Source organism: Phycodurus eques, chromosome 11 (assembly GCF_024500275.1).
Source record: "Phycodurus eques isolate BA_2022a chromosome 11, UOR_Pequ_1.1, whole genome shotgun sequence".
Taxonomy (NCBI): Eukaryota; Metazoa; Chordata; class Actinopteri; order Syngnathiformes; family Syngnathidae; genus Phycodurus; species Phycodurus eques.
In genome coordinates this window covers 28686922-28710714 of record NC_084535.1, presented here as the reverse complement: position 1 = coordinate 28710714, position 23793 = coordinate 28686922, and the positions used below count along the sequence as shown (strand labels likewise).

The following is a 23793-nucleotide window of genomic DNA, read 5'->3' as shown; positions in this document are numbered from 1 at the left end:
GCTAAAATTATTTACGTTCATTTCCCCCCCTCATTCATGTACACACAGCACCCCATATTGACAGAGAAAAATGTATTGTTGAAAGTTTTGCAGATTTATTCAAAAAGAAAAACTGAAATATCACACAGCCAGAAGTATTCAGACCCTTTGCTGTGACTCAATTGCTATCCATTTCTTCTGATCATCATTGAGATGGTTCTCCACCTTCATTTGAGTCCAACTGTGTTTGATGACTTGATTAGGAAAGCCACAACCCTGTCTATATAAGACCTTCCAGCTCACAGTGCATGTCAGAGCAAATGAGAATCATCAGGGCAAAGGAACTGCCTGAAGAGCTCAGAGACAGAATTGTGGCAAGGCTACCAAAAGAAATGAAGGTTCCGAAGAGCACAGTGGCCTCCATAATCCTTAAATGGAAGACGTTTGGGACGATCAGAACTCTTCCTCGAGCTGGCCGTCCAGGCAAACTAAGCAATTGGGGGAGAAGAGCCTTGGTGAGAGAGGTCAAGAAGAACCCAATGCTCACTATGGCTGAGCTCCAGAGATGCAGTCAGGAGATGGGAGAAAGTTCTAGAAAGTCAACCATCATTGCAGCGCTCCACCAGTCGGGGCTTCATGGCAGAGTGGCCCGACGGAAGCATCTCTTCACTGCAAGACACATGAAAGCCTGCATAGAGTTTGCTAAAAAACACCTGAATGACTCTAAGATGGTGCGAAATAAGATTCTCTGGTCTGATGAGACCAAGATAGGAACTTGTTGGCCTTAATTCTAAGCAGTATATGTGGAGAAAACCAGGCACCGCTCCTCACCTGTCCAATACAGTCCCAACAGTGAAGCATGGGGGTGGCGGCATCATGCCGTGGGTGGGGGTGTTTTGCAGCTGCAGGGACAGGACGACTGGTTGCAATCAGACCTTTTTGGAACGTGTTGCAGCCATAAAATTAATTCATTAAAGTTCATGATTATTTGCTAAAAACAATCAAGTTGATCAGTTTGACCATGAAATATCTTGTCTTTGTAGTGTATTCAATTAAATACAGGTTGAACATGATTTGCAAATCATTGTATTCTCTCTTGATTTATTTCTGTTTAACACAACGTCCCAACTTCATTGGAATTGGGATTGTCGAAGAGCCTGCGCGTGACGTTGGCATCACGAAACAGTTGGCCGTCGACATATAGCTTGTCGACAGCGGGCCACGTTCGTTTGCCTTTGTCACTGCGATTCTTCATCATCGGGTACAAGATTTTACGCCTGTCGTTGATTTCTTTGGGGAACTGGTCGTTCATTCCGAACGAAGTCCCTTTGAGCTCTCGACCTTTTGATTTCACGAAAGCTTTTTGCTGTCAGCGTTCAAACTTTGCAATGATGGGACGTGGTCGGTTTCCTGGACGAGGGCCTCCCAATCGACGAACACGGTGAAAGGTAATCTTGTCGACTGTATCTGGCTGTATCTCGAGCGTGGACATCGTGAACTTTTTAGTCTGCGCCTCGGGGTCTTCCGGAGCATTTTCTGGAATGCCCGAGAAAATGAGATTGTCGCGCATGCTTCGTGATTGAATGTCCAAGCGTAGTTTCTTTCATGATTTTATATTCCAGTCGAAGAGTTTGGAGTTCCGCTGACGTTGACATGAAGTTTGATCGAAGCGCAGAGTTGTCTAATCTTAGCTCTTTGACCTGTTGTTGCGTGAACTCCAAGCTCTTTCTGAGTTCGGTGATCTCTTGGCGCAGCAAGTCAAGTGTAATTGACAATATCTTGTCGATTGAGGAGGACGACACTAGTCTGTGTCTCTGTCGAATCAAGTCAATCCTCAGTCGAAGTGGACGAATCTGCCTTTTTTCGCGGGGTCTGGGATCCTCCGTGACAGACGAGTTGGCGTTGACGTAGCTGCGCGAATCTCAAGTGGCTTCTCTGCGAGTTACCACTGCTTGTGTGTGAAGGAAAAGAGAAAAGAACGACGCGACGATCCGCCACTGTAAAAGGAAAAATACTTGTGTCTTGTAATAGCTGCTTTACCAAGTCTACGCAAGGGGCGCCGCCGCGTTTTTCCTCTTCGGAAATCACGCAATCTCTCACGCTGTCACAGCACGCTCACCGCCTACTCCATGCTCCAATCCTCGTGCTGATATTAATCTTGAATTTTAGGGAATTTATCTGAAGTCATGCGTTTCAAAGTAAATCTCTCCTAAGGCTATTCTCGCATCCGAGATCTGAGCCCAACTTTAAAGGAAGTATGGAGTCGTAATGCTTCACATTTTACTAACTTGTTGATTTGAAATGAAACTGTCTTTTCCAGTTGCAAATCAAATCAAACTGTGTAATTTCCCACAGCACCCCCGATGAGCTCTCACGGCACACTCGTGCGCCACAGGACCTTGGTAGCGAATCGATGCAGTATCGAGACAACCAACCCGATGTGGGGCCTTCGCCGAGATTTTATGCGACACCCCCCAATCGGTAATTCGCATAGGCTTATCAGAGAAATCAAACAGCGTTTTTCTTTTTATTTGCTGTTGTTTTGTTTTAGTTTGTCACAAATTGAAAAGAAATGTGAAAATAGTTCTCAATTTCTTTCCTGTATCTGTGCTGTTCTTTACTGCGAAACAAATGAAACAAATCATGCAAGTGTCTCGCTGCGGAGACCCCCTGAAGGGACAGACAAAAAAAGTCACACCAATTTGACCTCTTTTTCCCATTTTGCCTATATTAATATATGAATTTCAATTGACCCCTTTTCCTTTCCTTAAAGTTGAAACATTCTGACTTGAAATGAAGAGGTAATAGTAATAAGGTGTTTGAATATAATTACTGTATATTAAATGGGAATTGTTACCCGATTATTTTGGGCGCCCTTTGCATTTGCTAATCTCATCCTAGGGCTGAGCCGGCCGGCCCTGGAGACAACCGGTCACACTTAACATTTACTCTGTCAGGCGAGTAAACCTCAAGACTATGAGTGGCCAATTATTGAGTATATTTTTGGATTTCAATACTGATTCTGAACATGGTAAAAAAAATTTATTGATAAACTGATATGAACTTTGCTATGGATGCATCATACCTGCAGGTAGAACTGTTGGCAGCGCTGAACAAGCTGGTGGAAGGCAGGTGTTCGGAGGTGGACGTGAATGTGAGCGGGATTCAGCCTCTGAAGAGCCTCCATGATGATCTCCTGGAGAACAAATGGACTGAGGACACCTTTCGCCGCTCCCACACAGAACTGGTATACGTAGTTGACTCCTGACAAAACAGAAAATGACAAAAGGTGTCAAAAGAAACTGTTACTCAAAAGAGAACAAAGGTGGCCGCAGTGAAGGCCAGGCAATGCAATGTTTTTAATAAATGTGCACATCAAATTGCCAGAACGACCAAATAACATGATTATGAGCATTAGCAATTTGGGTGCTTTTATCTACAGCAGGGGTGTCAAACTCTTTTTTTAAATCATCACCAAAACATGATTACAACATAACACAACATATTGAGGGATAACTCGTTTTGAAATCAGAAGACCAGGAAGACAGTTTGTTCAAGTATTGTTTAAGTTACTGGAGAAGAAGGGTTTGGTAACAGAAAAATGCTATATCTCAACATTATTGTTTATTGTTCTGACAATTTGGAATTTGGGCACAGATCTGAGCAAAACCCACGGAAGTTGACGAGCATGATTTGCTTTCGCGGGCCACATAAAATGATGTGGCGGGCCGCATCTGGCCCCCGGGCCTTGAGTTTGACACCCACGATCGGCAGTATCTCGAGTTCAATTTCTCTGAAACAAATCAGTTGACGGGTGTGTTAATGTCTACATTCCCCCCCTATTCTCTTCATGTTCAAAAACTAAAAACAAAAGGCGACACAACAAAGCAGATGGCATCGCTTTTTCCGATTCTCATTCATGGAGTCGGACCGAAGCGAGGCAGCGAATACCGACCGTGTCCTGTGTGCGAGGACTCACTGCAAACATACTGAACCGAAGCCGTTTCTGTGAAGTCAATGATCATGCGACATGAAGTTGCATCTTGATCTTTAAGTGTGGTGGGAACATAAAATGAACACCTCGTTGAATTGTGTACAGTGCTGTGAAAAAGTCTTGGCCCCCTTCCCAAATTCCAATATTTTTGCGTACATCAAACAAATGTAAACAGACGAATACAACCCAAGTGAACTTCAAACACTGTTTTGAAATGATTTAATTGATGAAGGAAAACTAAATATTCAAAGTTACCTGGCCCTGTTTGAAAAAGTTACGGCCCCCTCAAGCGAATAACTCGTTGGGGCCAACTGAAATCAAGCCTTTTCTACAACTGACAAAGATTTGTTCACATCTCTGTGGAGATATTTTCGCCTTCTCTTCCTTGCAGAATTGTTTGAATTCAACACAAATGGAGGCCGCATTCATCTTCCCTTCGATTGCTACCAGTCGTCCCGTCCCTGCAGCTGCAAAACCCCCCCACAGCATGATGCTGCCACCACCGTGCTTCACTGTTGGGACTGCATTGGACAGGTGATGAGCGGTGCCTGGTTTTCTCCACACACGCCGCTCAGAATTAAGGCCAAAAAGTTCCGTCTTGGTCTCATCAGAACAGATAATCGTATTTCTCACCATCTTGGAGTCCTTCAGGTGTTTTTTTGTTTTTGTAGCAAACTCCATGCGGTCTTCCGTCGGGCCACACTTTGTAGCAAACTCCATGCGGTCTTCCGTCGGGCCACTCTGCCATGAAGCCCCGACGGGTGGAGCGCTGCAGTGACGGTTGACTTTCTCGAACTTTCTCCCATCTCCCGACTGCATCTCTGGAGCTCAGCCACGGTGATCTTTGGGTTCTTCTTTACCTCTCTCACCAAGGCTCTTCTCCCCCGATTGCTCAGTTTGGCCGGACGGCCAGCTCTCGGTAGGGTTCTGGTCGACCCAAACGTCTTCCATTTAAGGATTATGGAGAATTTTCTTCGAACCTTGGCCAGATCTGCGCATTGCCACAATTCTGTCTCTGAGCTCTTCAGGCAGTTCCTTTGACCTCATGATTCTCATTTGCTCTGACATGCACTGTGAGCTGGAAGGTCTTGTATAGATGGACAGGTGTGTGGCTTTCCTCATCAAGTCCAATCAGTATAACCAAACACAGCTGGACTCCCATGAGGGTGTAGAACCATCAAGGATGATCAGAAGAAACGGACAGCACCCGAGTTAAATATAGGAGTGTCACAGCAAAGGGTCTGGATACTTATGTGTGATATTTCAGTTTTTCTTTTTTCATAAATATGCAAAAATGTCAACAATGATTTTTTTTCTGCCAATATGGGGTGCTGTGTGTACATGAATGAGGGGGGAAAAAAATGAAAAATGATTTTCACAAATGGCTGCAATATAACAAAAGAGTGAAACATTTAAGGGGGTCTTTCCGTACCTCCTGTATATCGTCTTTTGTCATCTTCCTTTCTTATATTATATATATATAATTTATATTAGTTACCTTGACACTCTCCCCCCTTTGTTTTTTCTGTCACTCCCCTTTATAAACTTTGCTCTGTTCGACTGAACAACTGTAATTCTCAATAAATATCCATCAGAATACAAAGAAGCCCCAGTGGTAGCTTCAAAAGTTTTACTGTGCCACAGTAAAGCTGTTCCGGCATCAAAGGGCTACGGATCTTCCTTTCTGCTTGACCTAACAGCCGAACAGGACCGAAAAAAAAAGGAAATTGATCAAACCGATCTTTGAATACTTTCTTTGAAAAATCTTTGAAAATCGGGGTCAATCACGTGATTGGGACTTCCCTACTGCAGACAAAAGCTGCATGATCCAAACTGTCACAACGCTATTCATCCCAACAAATACTTCGGGACTGATGAGCTCACCCAGCCTTGAAGCAAGCCCCAGCAGCCATTTTACATCTTCGGTGTAGGGTGGGCTTCGGGAAAAGTTGTTCGGGTGATCGTTATGAGCTCTCCTTCCCAGCATCTCCAACGCTAGCATCCCTGAGCAAAGGAGGTGTCGTTATTATTATGATTATTTTTCTTCGTAGTAGTAGTAGTAGTAGTAGTAGTAGTAGTAGATGTGGTAGTATAATTATTATTATTATTACTTTTAGTAGCAGTCGTAGCAGTACTATTATTGTTTTTGAAACTGTTGTTCACAGTGTTTCAATAAACTATGACAATTCTCACCAACTCTATAGGCAGAATGGAGATAGTGCATGCCCTGTTGGCTGATTGGCTGGTGGTGCTGTTCCTCCTCCACTGGGAAGGAAGTGCTGACCAATGGACTGGGCTGGGAGGAAAGAGCGGAACCCTGAATGGCCTGTAAGGTGGAGTCAGCATGGATGCTGCCAACTATAAAACATGACAGATGCACAACAGTTGTGGTGAAAAACAACATTTGGCAAATTTATTAAACACGTACACGACACGCAAACACGCACACGGTCAAACAGACGCACACGGTCCTGACCTGTTACAGTGGTGTTAATTGGTAGACTGGTCTCAGAATGGTAGGGATAGGAAATCTGCGTCAGGGATGGCACAGGGATTGCAGGGAAGGTCACAGCTGTGGCTGTCATGGAAGGTGAGGGAACAGTAGCCACTGAAAAGGGGTACTGGGCACCAATAAAGGCTGAGTGGATACCCTGAGAGTAAAGCAGAGAGCACTGAGAAAGAACAACAAAATATGCACAGATAAGACAATTGACTTCAGCTCCCTTAAATAGCTACAGGATAGCCTTTGAAATGAACATTTTTGAAACAACAGGTTTTAAGGGGACCAGGGACATATAAAGCATCATTCTTTACACGTTACACTTACAGTATCACCGACAATTGAAAAAGAAAAAAAAAAAGAAATATTATCTATGACATTAACGAGCGCGTCTAACCTGTGGGTATGCACCTCCGGACACAGGAAAGACAGCAGGGCGGGTTGTGTGCTGCAGAGGATGACCCAAGTACTGAGGGGTGCAAACTGTGGGCAGATGGGTCTGAATGGTGGCATAGGGATGAAGGCCATGGGCATGAGGATGCGCCATAACCTGCCCCGACAGGCCATGAGACTGGTACATGCTCGAGCCCACAGAGATAACAGGTACAACAGCTGCTGCTGTGACGGAACCTGTGACTGCAATCCCAGCCACCTCCACATTGGTTCCACCATCAAAAACGCCACAGCTAGTCTCTGGGGGCCTTCTACCTATACCGCCGTTGGCCCCACAGCGTCCAGAAGTCTCTCTTTGCTGGTTTAAGCCTCCTATGATCGAATGTTCATACAGCCAGTACCACTGATGAGCGACCTCAAACAAGACTTCAGGGTACACGCCTCCACCTTTAGCTGCTTCCTCGACTGCCACGCAGGCTTTTTCGAGCATCATGTTGTCCTGAATAAAAGATGAGATAAAAAACACAAAGAAAGAACATAAACTGCTTTGATTTTTCTTGAAAGATCGTTGTACATAGCATAAAATAAGCATAACGTGTTGAGATAAAAAAACAAAGAACATTAACTGCTTTGATTTGCTTAAAATAGTTGTACATAGCATAAAATAAGCATATGTAACCTGTTCTTACAATGATATGTGTAACAGGAGTAACAAATAGAATATATCAAAGATCCGATAAAACTAATCAGAGCGTTGCTGAAATTAGGTTCAGTTCATGTTCACCACTCAAAGATTTTATGTTTGAAAAAATATTGCATATCTCTCTCTCTTTACAAGTGAATTTGTCATGAACTTGAACACCCCTTCTTGACCATAAAATGCAGAGGAAACTCCACCCTGCGGTGTCCTAGCCAATACCAGCCGTAGCGACACCCCCGACTTGGAGGAGAACTGCAGCACCTTTTCAAAACAGCACGCGTGGGTTGCGCTCGAGTATAAAGGCAAACTGCGCGCAGGATAGCCGCAGCGATGTCAGCGCAGTCGCCGCCCACACAACTTTAAAGAAGCCTTGATGGTTAACCCAATCCAGAAAGGGAATATTTCACTCTATAATATCATGAATTCCACTGGCTCAGTCTTCTCCAAGAAAACTAGGCAATTGTGGGAAAAGGATCCGGGACATATTGATGATGGCCAATGGGACAGTATTTTGAAATTAATCCACAATTCCTCAGTTTGTGCACGACATGGGCTGATCCAATGTAAGATTTTACGACACAAATCATCGATTGTCTAAAATGTCCACATTCGTGACTACGGCCCGGTTGGCACTGCACTCCACCAACAACAACTTGATAAACTGCATTCTCCCAAACCACCCCGCAGTGCAGGACGGCCACCAAAGGACGCCAGGTGTATGTTGGCTGGGCTTCCAGACGTATCTGGATTCCAGTCATCAAAGACTCCTTTCCTTCTTTTGAAGTGACAGAGCGACCAAAAGGTTGGACCCTCTCAACCACTCGGAACATTGCTGGAACGCAGACGGTACCTGCTCACGTTTGAGTTACTGCATACCTGTTGACTCTCACCGGAAGTTTCTTTAACTGAAGATAAATGTCTCATTTGATATTTTACAAACTCTGCAGAAATATTCCAAATGTATGCCTTGATGTCTGTGTCGTTGTGTCAGCTTTACAGGTCCAGCTGCACGACTTTGAGAACTGTTCATCTTGATTTGAAGCCAAACAGTACAAAATGTTGGCTTGAACAATAAGCAGTTGATCTGCCAAGACTAAAGTTTAAACAATCATTCTATGTGCTTGATCTATGAGTAAGAGTAGAATGTCGGGAGTATTTTCTATTAATATATGATTTGTAGACCAAAATTCAAGTCGATGGGCGTGGTCTTCCTCAGTCTCCCCTGTCTCTTAGACACGCCCCCTGGGTATTTAACCTTTGAGTCCCGCTTCTGCTCTCGTGTGTCCTGCTTCTCTCGTCTCTGGCTAACATCTCTCCAGCTATGGGATGGGTTTGGCCCAACCCCCTCCCCCTTTGTCCTTTCGTGCCACCACGTGGACTTATACTCGTTAGTCTCATATTCATCTTTTGATCTGTAACCCAAATGTCTTCAGTCTACAACAAAAACAAAGGAATTGACCTTGCCGTTCCAATACGTTTGGAGGGGACTGTATAAGTTCATTTGAATTTTTTCAAATAAAACAAATGAGCACAGCTGACTTTTAAATAACATTCAGCAAAGAACGACGACGGTTCAAACGAAAGTTGGAGCACCTGTTCTTTGCACTGCACCAAGGCTCTCTGGATTTCATTCGGATTCAGAGCATGTGCATGAGGCAGGCAACTCAGAGCCAGTTCCGCAGCTGCACGGACCATGTTGAGGTCCCTAGCCCGTGATGCGCGGTCAGCCAGTGATGCTACTTCTGGAGGTGTGAGGTGACCGTCCCAACACTCCATCAAAATGTTGAGGGCAGCACTGCCAATCTCCATTGCTTGACCTGAAAGGGTATAGTATGAGTGTGAAGAGCAAATGAGAATATCATACATGACAGCGACTTAGAGCAGAAATTGAAAACCAACCCCCAAAATCGTCACGTGATATTGTGTACAGACAGGACAGCAAACTCATGAACACACAAACACAAAGTGCACTGAGACACACCTGTAATCCAGGACACATGTGAGGAGTAGGTTCTGGACAGCCAGTTGGGAGAGACAAAGTTGTGGAGACCAAGAGCATACAAGCCGATCTCAAAGGCACAGAGATGCAGGTTTCTGTGGGGTCCTTGGTGAGCTCCACTAACAGAAGGCTGGGTGAAGATGGAGGTAGATGAGTTTCCTCCAGCTTTGATGAGCACAGTCTTGGCTAACTCAAAGTAAAAGTGAGCTGCAGCCTCTGATGGCTGGTTAGGCACATGAGGCACATGACACTCTGGACGACGCCCTTTGTACCTAGACACAGAACACAAAATTAAACGTGTTATAATAATCAATATATAGGATTCATTCAAATGTATTAAAAACATTGTTAAAAACTTTCAACAAATGTTTTCAATGTAACTAATTCTGTGAATATACTGGAGATTTACAACATTCTGTTATACCTGATAATGTGCATTTGGCTTCAGCTCCTGATCTTTTAAATGCATCAACATCTTTTCAGAAACCTCTTTCACTCACACATACATACATACAACAACACATCTCAATTAGCAGACCAAGGCTTTTTAAGTCAATATATAGACACTACAGACAAGGGTAAAATCTTCAGCTAAAATGCTACCAAATGCACCTGCAGCCAGCGTCCGAAATGAACAATCGCCAGGCACCAAATGAGAGTACATTTTCCGTTTGCCGTGTACATCTCAGAGGCCTATCTGTCACATGGCGAAGAAACGTGTGTACCATACTATTCATGTTTTTATGTCTATGTTTCTCCTTTATGTTCCTCTGCTGTCTGCACGTACCGTATATGAATGATGCACACGTACACAAACACACACAATGTGAACAGATGCACGCATGACAGACAGGCTAATTAAGTCGTGGGAACGTGGAGACTTTTAGCAGGAGGCGCGGGTTAGGGCCACAGAGACGCCGTCCCTTGCGGCGATCCACAGCACTTCTGCGACAGACGCAAGCAGCCGCCGACCTGCCCGAGAGGGCAAAGGTAGTGGCAGAAGAAGTGAATGCACGTTCATTGTGCACGACTCCCGCAATCCAAATTTGAATTAGGCATCGAAGGACACATCCAGCAGACGTGATCTGGACAAATCAGAGCCAATGTTTCCATATTTAAATTAGGGGAGATGAGCGATCCAATCAGGGATGATGATCCCAATGACGCTGTAATCCTGTGTGGCACAAGGGCTGTGTCAGGAGCGAGAGCCAGACTTCACGGACTGTGTAAAAGCCAGTGGCGTCTTTAGGCCTATTTTAGTAGAATGTTCTTGAGACCCCCGAAATAATTTGGTTGTTTGAAAAAACTTTTTTTTTTTTTTTGAACCAACCCAAAAATTCTTGAATAAACAGGGATAAAACCAGCATTAAGTGTTCTAAAATTGAAAAAAACAAAAGAAACAAACTTTAAACAGTTATCGTGTTGTGAGCCAAAGTCATGTCAGGAGCCTCTATATTGACCAGTTATTAAATGTTAGCTGTTTGTGAAATTTTATATTTTCTAATATTTTTATGTGTATATGTTTTATGTGAGCCGGCACGGTGGGCGACTGGTTAGCACATCTGCCTCACAGTTCTGGGGACCGGTTTCCTCCCACATCCCAAAAACATGCGTGGTGGGTTGATTGAGGACTTTCCCGTAGGTGTGAATGTGAGTGCGAATGGCTGTTTGTTTCTAGGTGCCCTGTGATTGGCTGGCGACCGGTTCAGGGTGTACCCCGCCTCCCGCCCGATAGCTGGGATAGGCTCCTGCAGCCCGCGACCCTAGTGAGGATAAGCGGTTAAGAAAATGGATGGATGGATAGATGGATGTTTTATGTGTCGTGGAGTGACGTGGCAAGATGGCGCCAGTGTGTCAGGCAGGCCATCAGCTGCTCCACCTGTTGGGTGCGTTTTTTCTGTTTGCCAACACTTGTACAACCCCAATTCCAATGAAGTTAGGACATTCCTGGAATATTTTAAGTCTGCTCAGAGATTAAATGCGAGGCAGGCTCGATGGGATCTGTTTTTCACTCGATTCAATTTCACGTTATCCTACCGACCTGGTTCTAAAAATGGTAAGCCAGATGCTTTATCGCGCATTTTCTGCGCAGAGAATTCTTTGTCCGACCCTGAAACCATTTTGCCCAAGGCATGTTTCGTTCCCGCTTTTGTTTGGGACATTGAGACTGCGGTAAAGGAGGCTCTGAAGAATACTCTTAGCCCTGAAAATTGCCCTGAAAACAGGCTTTATGTGGTTACGACCTTAAGGGAAAGAGTCATCCACTGGGCCCACACTAACCGGACTGTATGTCACCCAGGCATTGCCAAGACTCAATCTGTGGTCGAACAGCGCTTATGGTGGCCCAATGTTAGAAGGGATGTCACCAATTATGTCAAGGCTTGCCAGGTACGTGCTGCCGACAAGTCCTCTCGTAAACGTCCTTCTGTGGAGTTGCGACCCCTGCCAATACCACAACGTCCTTGGTCAGAGATCTCCGTAGATTTTGTAACGGGATTACCGGCCTCGAAAGGAAATACCACCATTCTCACAGTCGTGGACAGGTTCTCTAAAATGGCACACTTCATTGCACTCCCGAAACTCCCCTCAGCTAAAGACACTGCAGAGTTAATGATACACCAGGTTTTCAAGTTCCATGGTTTCCCCAAGAATGTGGTATCCGATCGGGGTTCCCAATTCATTTAGCAAATTTGGAAGGAGTGTTGTAATCTCATAGGTGCTACCGTCAGTCTGTCATCTGGGTTTCACCCTGAAACCAACGGCCAAACCGAGAGGCTGAACCAGCACCTGGAGACTGGGCTCCGATGTCTTGCTTCACAGGAGCCACGATCCTGGTCTCAGAAACTGGTTTGGGTCGAATTCTCTCACAATTCCCTCCCCTCTGCATCCACTGGTCTATCGCCTTTTCACGTTGTGCATGGTTATCAACCATCTCTATTTCCTGACATAGCCCCAGAGTCCACAGTTCCAGCGGCATTGACCTTGGTGAGATGCTGCAGGATGACCTGGGAGCGAGCCCGCCATCTCAAAAGTGTTCTCTGTCAATTGATTGTCTGTTGTCATACTAGAGCGGCTCCAACTACCGGAGACAAATTCCTTGTGTGTTTTTTGGACATACTTGGCAAATAAAGATGATTCTGATTCATCCTTCGCCACAGCTGCCCCTCACACTGCCCTGTGTCAACAGTCGAGACCTTCAAGTTCCTGGGAATTAGTCTCTCAGGACGTCAAGCGGGAAATCAACATCAACTCCATCCTCAAAAAGGCCCAGCAGAGGATGTACTTCCTGCGGCTTCTGAGGAAGCACGGCCAGCCACAGGAGATGTTGAGGCAGTTCTACACAGCAGTCATCGAATCAGTCCTGTGCTCACCCATCACAGTCTGGTGTGGTGCTGCAACAAAAAAGGATAAACTCCGACTGCCACGGATAATCAAAACTGGTGAAAAAAATTGTCGGTTCCCCCCTACCCACCCTTGAGGACTTGCACGCTGCCAGAACTAAGACAAGAGCATGCAAAATCCTTTTAGACCCTCCACATCCTGGTCACCACCTCTTCCAGCTCCTTTCCTCAGGAAGGCATGATCGATATATCAATGCAAACTAAAACAAGCAGACATTCTAACAGCTTCTTACCTCTTGCCATTAATTTCTTAGCAACGGTTAACTTAAAATTCCATTGTAACATGCTGACAATTTTGTCTTGAGATTGTAGTCACATCTCTGTTGGGCCGATTATACATTATTCGTGCACTTACTGTAGTAGTCCCGCCACTTTGCACTACTTGCATACTTGCATACTGGCCACTCATGTGCTTGAGAAGTGTCTGCACCATTTGCACAATTGACATTCCAGATTATCGCACTACTAGTTACTTTAAACTGTGTAGCGTATATTGGTTTTGGATAAAAACTTAATGAATTTTGGAGAAAGAGGTGGCCGGAGGTGAACGCCTAGGTTTCTTCCAGTTTAGTTTGATTTACGTTAACGTTACGATCTTTGTCTCGAAAAGGAGCACCACGTCTCTTTATGTGTGTAAATTTGAGCAAAAGTGACGAAAAACCTCGATCAGTCTCATCATCTAGAAGGCAGCTACCCGGATGAAATAAGAGTTCTAGAATATAGCGGTTTAACTATTAAACTCAACCACACGCAAAAACACAACAGGGAGTGGAATTTTATCCAAAACTGAATTCAATCTAAGAGGGGAAACTGCAGGGTAACATACAGAGGGACTCTACCACAAAAATAAAATAATACTACTGGTGAAAGAAGGAAAAATAGGCATACGAAAAGGGAAATTGGACATCGCGTGTTGCTGGGCTAAAAATTAGCCTGACTAGGTTACAGCGTGTTGAGCTAGTACAAAGTTGGAACTTGTCCGAAGTTGGCATTTCCTCCAAAATTATGAGGCACAAATTTTGTATATTCTGGCAACGATTGTTGTGCTACTAACGACCGTAGATCAGTGGGTCTTTACGGATGGTCTTTCTCAGTTGTCTCGGGAGAAACGGAGGCAGGTTTAGTTGAAGAAAAAAGGTGCACAAAAATAAAACAAGCGGGAGAAGAAAAAGGGAAGTTTTTAATCACGCTTTCGATGGGAGAATACGCCCGTTCCTCTTCCTGCCTTTTTCAGGATCCGCTGGCACTTCAGAGAGCTCATGCTTGGCTGGAAGCGTACCTTAGCGTACCCTCAGTAGCAGCTGCTCTGACCGCCTGGCGCCGAATACATCGGCCGGGAAGCTAAGTCTCCATCCCAGGTTCACGTTGGCCGAACCACGTTTTTTAAAAAAAAAAAAAAAAAAAAAAAAAGGGGAGAGGTGGCAGAATGCCGGAGCCGTGCCTCGGTAACTTGGAGCATGAAGGACAGGCGCCAAGAAGCAAGAGAGAACAAAAGCCAAGAGGAGGCGGGAGTCAAAGGTTAAATACCTAGGAGGTGTGTCTAAGAGATGGGGAAACTGGAGAGGACCACACCCATCGACTTGAATTTTGGTCGGCAATTTAGCCCTAAAAATGGTGTAAAAATCATATATTAACATAAAATACTCCCAACTTTGTACTCTTACTCAAAGATCAAGCATATAGAATGATTGTTTAAACTTAAGGCTTCTTTATACTCACGCGGACAGCGACGTCACTGCGCCTGTCCCACACGTAGTTTGCCTTTGTACTCGAGTGCAACCCACGTGCGCAGTTTTGAAAGTGTGCTGCAGTTCACCTCCAAGTTGGGGTGTCGATACGACTGGCATTGGCTAGGACACCACAGGGTGGAGTTTCCTCTGCATTTTTTTGGCTATTTCCGGTAGCCGTTTTTTTCCTTTCCTTTCAGTAACAAGGAACAAAGCAACAACAATGGCGACCGTGGAACAGTGTCTGTTAGAACAAATGGACCTAGATGACCAGATGATACGTTTAATTATGCTGCAAAATCGATTGAGAAGGCGGCGGCGTAGATATGTAGAACCGAGGGGCACGCTGAGTACGTCATCACAGCATGTGATTAAAACGGACCAATCACGAGAGATGACCTCCGCGGCGTTCGACGCGCAGCAACAATTTTTGACGCGTGCGCGTCAAGCTACGCAGAGTGGCCGCGCGGGGCAAGTCGTCAGTCACGTGATGCAATGCGAGCGCGGGAGTATAAAGACGCCTTTAGTCTTGGCAAATCAACCGCTTATTGTTCAATACAACATTTCATACTCCTCTTCTTCTTCTTTCCCTTTGGGCTTGTCCCGTGAGGGGTCGCCACAGCGCGTCATCCTTACAGCGCGTCATCCTTTTCCATGTAAGCCTATCTCCTGCATCCTCCTCTCAAACACCAACTGCCATACTGTTTGGCTTCAAATCAAGACGACAGTTCTCAAACTCTCGCAGCTGGATTTGTAAAGCTGACACAATGACACAGACAAGGCATACATTTGGAATATTTCTGCAGAGTTCGTAAAATATCAAAATATCTTCGGTTAAAAAAAAAAAAAAAACTTCAAATGTGAGTCCACAGATTTCCAGTAACTCTCAACCGCCAGCAGGTGTCGTGCACATTCCAGCAATGTTTCGACTGGAGAGAAGATCTCCCAACCTTTTGGTTGCTCTATCAGTTCTGCACATCAAAGGGTCTTTGATGACTGGCAGCCCAGGTTTTGAGGGGAGCTGTTAATTAGTTTACGGTCTGGGTGAGATAAATTAGGCATCCTTGTGGCTGTCTTGTGAAAAATGGGATATTTTTAAGTTTTCATCAACGATTACTAAAAATTGGCTCTGTAGCACCCCGTACAAATCTAAAAAAAGTTGGCACCGACGTCACCAAAGATGGAAAGCACGTGTACGTCCCCAGGACGTACAAAAAAGGCAGCAGAAGCCATCAAATTCTGCATATCAAATTTCCTTCGCCACAAAACGGAACATTCTTAAGTCCCCTATACATGCGCCAATCATTCATACGAGTCACGGCCTTAACACATCTGTAGGACAATATTTTGTTATACACGTAGCACTACCTAGTGACGACAACAAATGGCTTCCTTTACATTTCAATGTACTGCGCCGAGCACGTTAAGCAGAGCCACCTGAAATTTCGTTAGTTAAGCCTCAAGATGTTGATCGTGCTTCGTAAAAACAATTGTGACCTTTCGGCCCAGGGCGTGGCCGTTGCGGCGTGGCGAATTTTGATTATTCGCCGTGACATCAAAAGCTGTTGGAACTTGACTCCAGATGGTCGTATCCTTTCAAAATTTCACACAACTGATGAAAGTCCCCACTTAAAGGCATCTATGGAAAAAAATATGTAACTGTACTAAAAGCACCACCTATTGGCACAAGGACTTCGTTATCCTCCTGCTAGCACGTTAATTCAATCTACCTAATATTTGCTCAGAAGACTGTTAAGGCCTTCATGATGTCACAATATAAAGTTTGAGTTTTTGACAAACGCTGTTGCCATAGTGATGTCCTGTTCGCCACGCTATTCGCCAAGAGACCAACACCGGTTTGAGGGTCTAAACATGCACGCAAACTCATGAAACTTTGTACACACTTCAAGCCTGCCAAACATTTCAATATTTTACAGTATTTTTTGTGTGCAATTTTTAAAACTGGACGTTTCACCGAGTTCTACCAAAATTGGGAGGCATATGGAACAACCCAAAAACTACAAAATAAGTCTCTTGGAGCCATCCCCTACAGGAGGTCCGCCATTTATTTACTTTCAAATTCTGACCTATTTTTTGCCCTTTACAGCAGTCATATTTTAACAAACAACTCCTACAGACTTCATCCGATCGACATCAAACTTTGGATGTCGAATATGAACATACTGAAGATGAAAAGTTATTCAAAGCTTTCCATTTCATCCAATGCTGTAGCCGTGACGACATGCTGTTCGCGACTGTTGCGTTATGCTGCAAATTATTGTGAAATTGAATTAAACGATATATGGTTTTACACGAATACAAATCTGAAAACAGTGGTGCGCATTCCGATTCAATGGAGCCGGAATTTAAGACCCTTGCAGCGGTTGCTGCTCGGCCCCCAATTGCGGATTATAATCATAGGAATTTCTTTTTGATTATCAGAATCATCTTTATTTTCCCAGTATGTCAAAAACACACATGGAATTTGTCTCCGGTACAGTACGGAGAGTCACTGAGCAATGAAACGTTACCGGTAATGTGGCAATGCCGATATATATATATATATATATATATATATATATATATATATATATTTTTTTTTTTGACATTTGTGCAAATGGTGCAATCCTCCAGCAATTTAGAGCAGTTTGAAATGACTCATCGGGCAATAATATGGTACAGTGACCATTGTAGAGACTTCAACAAATTTAAGCAGTTTAAAGTGACGAGTAGTGCGATAAACTTGAACAGTATCAATTGTGGAAATGGTGCAGATACTACTAAGGGACATTCATGGCCAGTATTGGTCAACAACAGATATGCAGATTGCAGTGCAGAGTGGCGAGACCACTACAGTGAGTGCATGAATCATATATAATTGGCCCGACAGAGATGTGACAACTATCTCTCGACGAAATTGGCAACATGTTACAATGGAATTTTCAGTCAACTGTTTAAAAATGTAATAGCAAGAGGGAAGAAGCTGTTGGAATGTCTGCTAGTTTTAGTTTGCGTTGCCCGACAGCGCCTACCTGGGGTAAGGAGCTGGAAGAGGTGGTGACCAGGATGTGGAGGGTCCAAGAGGATTTTGCCTCTTCTTGTCTTAGTTCTGGCAGCGTGCAAGTTCTCAAAGGCGGGTAAGGGGGGACCAAAACATTTTTCAGAAATTTTGATTGTCCGTTTCAGTCAGAGTTTGTCCTTTTTTGTGGCAGCACCAAACCAGACTGTGATGGATGAACACATGATTGATTTGATGACAGCTGTGGAGAACTGCCTCAACAGCTCCAGTGGCTGGCCGTGCTTCCTCAGAAGCTGCAGGAAGTACATGTTCTGCTGGGCCTTATTATGTATGTGAACGTCTCGTGCTGGACCACCTCAAGAGTGTCACAGGTCCCCTGCTGGACCCCCTGCAGTTTGCCTACCAAGCGAACAGGTCTGCGGATGATGCAGTCAACATGGGACTGCACTTCATCCTAGAACACCTCGACAGTGCAGGGACCGACGCGAGGATCCTGTTCGTGGACTTCAGCTCAGCGTTCAACACCATCATCCCTGAACTCCTTTCAACCAAGCTTCTCCAGCTCAGCGTCTCACCTGCCATCTGCCAGTGGATTTACAGCTTTCTGACGGGCAGGACACAGCAGGTCAGGCTGGGGGAGGCCACCTCATCCACACGCAGCATCAGCACCGGGGCGCCCCAAGGTTGTGTCCTCTCTCCGCTGCTCTTCTCTCTCTACACGAACGACTGCACCTCAGCGAACCAGACTGTCAAGCTCCTGAAGTTTGCAGATGACACCACTGTCATCGGCCTCATCAAGGACGGTGACGAGTCTGCATATCGACAGGAAGCGGAGCGGCTGGAGCTGTGGTGCGGGCGACACAACCTGGAGCTGAACACGCTCAAGACGGTAGAGATGATCGTGGACTTCAGGAGGCATCCTTCGCCACAGCTGCCCCTCACGTTGTCCAGCTGCCTTGTGTCAACCGTCGAGACCTTCAAGTTCCTGGGAATTACAATCTCTCAGGACCTGAAGTGGGCGAACAACATCAACTCCGTCCTCAAAAAGGCCCAGCAGAGGATGTACTTCCTGCGGCTTCTGAGAAAGCACGGCCTGCCACCGGAGCTGCTGAGACAGTTCTACACAGCGGTCATCGAATCGGTCCTGTGTTCTTCCATCACAGTCTGGTTTGGTGCTGCTACAAAAAAGGACAAACTCCGACTGCAACGGACAATCAAAACTGCTGAAAGGATTGTCGGTACCCCCCTACCCACCATTGAGGACTTGCACGCTGCCAGAACTAAGACAAGGGCGTGCAAAATCCTCTCGGACCGTCCGCACCCCGGTCACCGGCTCTTCCAGCTCCTTCCCTCAGGTAGGCGCTACCGATCAACGCAAACTAGAACTAGTAGACATTCCAACAGCTTCTTCCCTCTTGCGATCAACTTCTTAAACACCTAACCTATAATTCCATTACAACAAGCTGGCAATTTTTTTGACTTGAGTTCGTTGTCACATTTCTGTGGGGCCAATTATGGATGACCCGTGCACTCACTGTAGTTGTCTCGCCATGCTGCACTATTTGCATATACTGGCCACTCATGCCAGAGTAGCATCTGCTCCATTTGCACACTGATTGAGGAGTATTTGTAACATTTGCACAACCAACATTGTCCCAGATGATCGCACTACTCGTCACTTTAAACCGCATACACTCCTTGAAGTCTCAGCGCCCTTTGCACAATGGTCATTGCACCAGACTATTGCAATAGTCGTTAGAACTGCTCTAAGTGCTAGAGGACTCTGCATCTTTTTGCACAATTGTTTTTTGTCAATGTCTTTATGTCCCCAAAGTGTTCTGTAAATTGACTGTTTGTTGTACTAGACCGGCTCCAACTACCGGAGACAAATTCCTTGTGTGTTTTGGACATACTTGGCAAATAAAGATGATTCTGATTCTGATTCTGAGTTGATGTTGGTCTACCACTTCAGGTCCTGAGAGACTCTAATTCCCAGGAACTTGAAGGTCTCGACGGTGGACACAGGGCAGTTGGACAGTGTGAGGGACAACTGTGGCGAAGGATGCTTTCTGAAGTCCACAATCATCTCCACAGTCTTGAGCGTGTTCAGCTCCAGGTTGTGTTGGCCGCACCACTTCCTGTCAATATGCAGACTCATCACTGTCTTTGCTGAGGCCGATGACTGTGGTTTCGTCTGCAAACTTCAGGAGTTTGACAGCTCGGTGCGGTGAGGTGCAGTCGTTCGTGTAACGAGAGAAGAGCAGCGGAGAGAGGACACAATCTTGGAGAGCCCCAGTGCTGGTAGTGCGTGTGGATGAGATGGTTTCCCACAGCCTCACCTGAAGCCACGCCGTTATTTTAGCTGTGTTGAGTTGTTCTGAAGCCACGCCGTTATTTTAGCTGTGTGCTCAGGGTCATTGTCTTGTTGGAAGGTTTACCTTCGGCTCGGTCTGAGGAACTGAGCACTCTGGAGAAGATTTTCATCCAGGATATCCCTATACTTGGCTGCATTCATCTTTCCTTTGATTGCAACCAGTCGTCCTGTCCCTGCTGCTGAAAAACACCCCCACAGCATGATGCTGCCACCACCATGCTTCACTGTTGGGACTGTATTGGACACGTGGCCAGCTCGAGAAAGGGTTCTGGTCGTCCCAAAAGTCTTCCATTTAAGGATTATGGAGGCCACTGCGTCTTAGCAACCCTTAGTGCAGCAGAATTATTTTGTAACCTTGGCCAGATCTGTGCCTTGCCACAATTGTCTCTGAGCTCTACAGGCAGTTCCTTTGACCTCATGATTCTCATTTGCTCTGACATGCACTGTGAGCTGTAAGGTCTTATATATCCTCATCAACTCCAATCAGTATAATATAAAACAGCTGGACTCCAATGAAGGTGGAGAACCACCTCAAGGATGATCAGAAGAAATGGACCTCACCCAAGTTAAATATTTGAGTGTCACAGCAAAAGGTCTGAATACTTATCGCTGTGTGATAGTACAGTTTTTCTTTTTTAATAAATCTGTAAAGGGTCTGAATAAAACTGCAAAAATTTCACAACTCCTTGAGCTGTCACCTTATCGTGGTGGAAGGGTTTGTGTGTCCCAATGATCCTAGGAGCTAAGTTGTCTGGGGCTTTATGCCCCTGGCAGGGTCACCCATGGCAAACAGGTCCGAGGTGAGGGATAAGACAAAGCACACCTCCAAAAACCTCTATGAAGATGACAAATTCAGGAAGACGTTTTCTCTTGCCTGGACGCGGGTCACTGCGGCCCCCCTCTGGAGCCAGGCCTGGAGGTGGGGCTCGAAGCAGAGTACCTGGTGGCCGGGCCTGCACCCATGCGGCCCGGCCAGGCACAGCCCAAAAGGGTGACGTGGGACCCCCTTCCCATGGGCTCACCACCTGTGGGAGGGGCCATAGGGGTCGGGTGCAGTGTGAGCTGGGCGGTGGCCGAAGGCAGGGACCTTGGCGATCCGATCCCCAGCTACAGAAGCTAGCTCTTGGGACGTGGAATGTCACCACTCCGGAAGGGGTGGAGCCCGAGCTGGTGTGTAAGGTCGAGAAGTTCCAACTAGATATAGTCGGGCTCGCCTCCACACACAGCTAGGGCTCTGGTACCCTCTCAAGGGGTTGGACTCTCTTCCACTCTGGAGTTGCCCATGGTGAAAGGCGCCGAGCAGGTGTGGGTGTACTTATTGCCCCCCGGCTCAGCGCCTGTACGTTGGGGTTCACCCCAGTGGACGAGTGGGTAGCCTCCCTCTGCCTTCGGGTGGGGGATGGGTCCTGACTGTTGCTTGTGCCTATGCACCAAACAGCAATTCAGAGTACCCACCCTTTTTGGAGTCCTTAGAGGGGGTGCTGGAGAGTGCTCCCGTTGGGTACGCCATCGTTCTGCTGGGGGACTTCAATGGCCACGTGGGCAATGACAGTGATAACTGGAAGGGCGTCATGGGGAGGAACGGCCCCCCAGATCAGAACCCGAGCGGTGTTCTGTGATTGGACTTCTGTGCTCGTCACGGATTGTCCATAACGAACACCATGTTCAAGCATAAGGGTGTCCACACGTGCACTTGGCACCAGGACACCCTAGGTCACAGGGCGATGATCGACTTTGTGGTCGTGTCATCGGGCTTGCAGCCGCATGTCTTGGACACTCGGGTGAAGTGAAGGGCGGAGCTGTCAACTGATGTTGACAGTTGTCTCCGATGGTGGGGGAAAACGCCGACCTGACAGGCCCAAATGTATTGTGAGGGTCTGCTGGGAATGTCTGGCAGAATCCCGTCAGAAGGAGTTTCAACTCCCACCACAGACAGAACTTTGCTCACGTTCCGGGGGAGGCGGGGGACATTGAGTCCGACTGGACCATGTTCCGCGCCTCGATTGATGAGGCGACCGACCGGAGCTGTGGCCGTAAAGTGGTCGGGGGCCTGTCGTGGCGGCAATCCCCGAACCCGTTGGTTGACACCAACGGTAAGGGATGGCGTCAAACCGAAGGAGGAGTCCCCTCTGGCTTTTTTGGCCTGTGGTACTCTTGAGGCAGCTGATAGGTACCGGCTGGCTAAGCGGAATGCAACTTTGGTGGTCGCTGAAGCAAAAACTCGGGCATGGGAGGAGTTCGGTGAGGCCATGGAAAAAGACTTCCGGACGGCTTCGAGAAAATTCTGGTCCACCATCCGGCGTCTCAGGAGGGGGAAGCAGTGCACCACCAACACTGTGTATAGTGGGGATGGGGCTCTGATGACCTCAACTCGGGACGTTGTGAGCCGGTGGGGAGAATACTTCGAAGACCTCCTCAATTCCACCGACACGCCTTCCCATGAGGAGGCATAGTCTGGGGTCTGAGGCGGGCTCTTCTATCTCTGGGGTTGAGGTCACCGAGGTGGTTAAAAAGCTCCTCGGTGGCAGGCTCTGGGGGTGGATGAGATTTGCCCGGAGTTCCTAAAGGCTTTGGATGTGGTGGGGCTGTCCTGTTTGACACGCCTCTGCGACATCGCGTGGCCATCGGGGACAGTGCCTCTGGATTGGCAGACTGGGGTGGTGGTCCCCCTTTTTAAGAAGGGGGACCGGAGGGTGTGTTCCAACTACAGGGGGATCACACTCCGCAGCCTCCCTGCTAAGGTCTATTCAGAGGTGCTGGGGAGGAGGGTCCGTCGGGAAGTCGAATCTCAGGTTCAGGAGGAGCAGTGTGGTTTTTGTCCTGGCCGTGGAACAGTGGACCAGCTGTACACCCTCGGCAGGGTCCTCGAGAGTGCATGGGAGTTCGCCCAACCAGTCTACATGTGTTTTGTGGACTTGGAGAAGGTGTTCGACCGTGTCCCTCGGGGGGGTTCTGTGGGGGGTGCTTTGGGAGTATGGGGTACCGAACCCCCTGCTATGGGCTGTTCGGTCCCTGTACGACCGGTGCCAGAGTTTGTTCCGCATTGCCGGCAGTAAGTCGGACTCGTTTCCGGTGAGGGTTGGACTCGGCAAAGGCTGCCCTTTGTCACCGATTCTGTTCATAACTTTTATGAACACCGCTATGAAAACGCGCTTGCTGTGCTTCATTGAGTTTGATTCCAATTCCTTTGCAAATACTTTATAAATCGTTGAGAGCAGCCTTATTGGGCGATAATTTCTTCGGTTCATTTTATCGCCTGATTTATGGAGCAAAATGATTTCTGCATCTTTCCATGTCGCCGGTATTTCTTGCAAGTCCAAGCAGCGTTGAAATAGTTTTACAAGGATCTCATTAGGTTCGTTGCATCCTGCTTTAAGCATTATTTTATCCGGACCATATATTTTTTATTATTATTATTTCTCCTCCGAACACGACAAGTTTTTACCAAAAAGTTCAATTTTGGTTTCATCTGACACTGTCCCAATCCTCTTCTGAATCATCCAAATGCTCTCGAGCAAACTTCAGACGGGCCTGGACTTGTACTGGCTTACGCAGGGGGACACATCTGGCACTGCAGGATTTGAGTCCCTGGCGGCGTAGTGTATTACTGATGGTAGCCTATGTTACTTTGGTCCCAGCCCTCTGCAGGTCATACACTAGGTCCCCCGTATGGTTCTGGGATTTTTGCTCAGCGTTCTTGTGATCAT

General features: G+C 46.5%; 1 protein-coding gene across 7 annotated transcripts in view; it reads right to left on the bottom strand.

Annotated features, from left to right (window-relative positions):
- The window catches only part of zswim8 (zinc finger, SWIM-type containing 8), a 160590-nt gene that overhangs the window by 3322 nt on the left and 133475 nt on the right, over positions 1-23793 (bottom strand). For 4 of the 7 annotated variants that reach the window (XR_009769510.1, XM_061691079.1, XM_061691082.1 and 1 more), the window contains 8 exons: positions 14494-14571; positions 9548-9837; positions 9160-9383; positions 6871-7365; positions 6450-6645; positions 6167-6331; positions 5858-5977; positions 3065-3243 (listed from right to left, as the gene is read on the bottom strand). Coding sequence is in view for 6 of the 7 variants with exons in the window: in XM_061691079.1 (XP_061547063.1) it covers positions 3065-3243; positions 5858-5977; positions 6167-6331; positions 6450-6645; positions 6871-7365; positions 9160-9383; positions 9548-9837; positions 14494-14571 (1747 nt within the window). In the remaining variant the exon portion in view is untranslated. The remainder of the gene's footprint in view (positions 1-3064; positions 3244-5857; positions 5978-6166; positions 6332-6449; positions 6646-6870; positions 7366-9159; positions 9384-9547; positions 9838-14493; positions 14572-23793) is intronic. The other 3 variants (XM_061691080.1, XM_061691081.1, XM_061691083.1) reach the window with 3 other exon arrangements.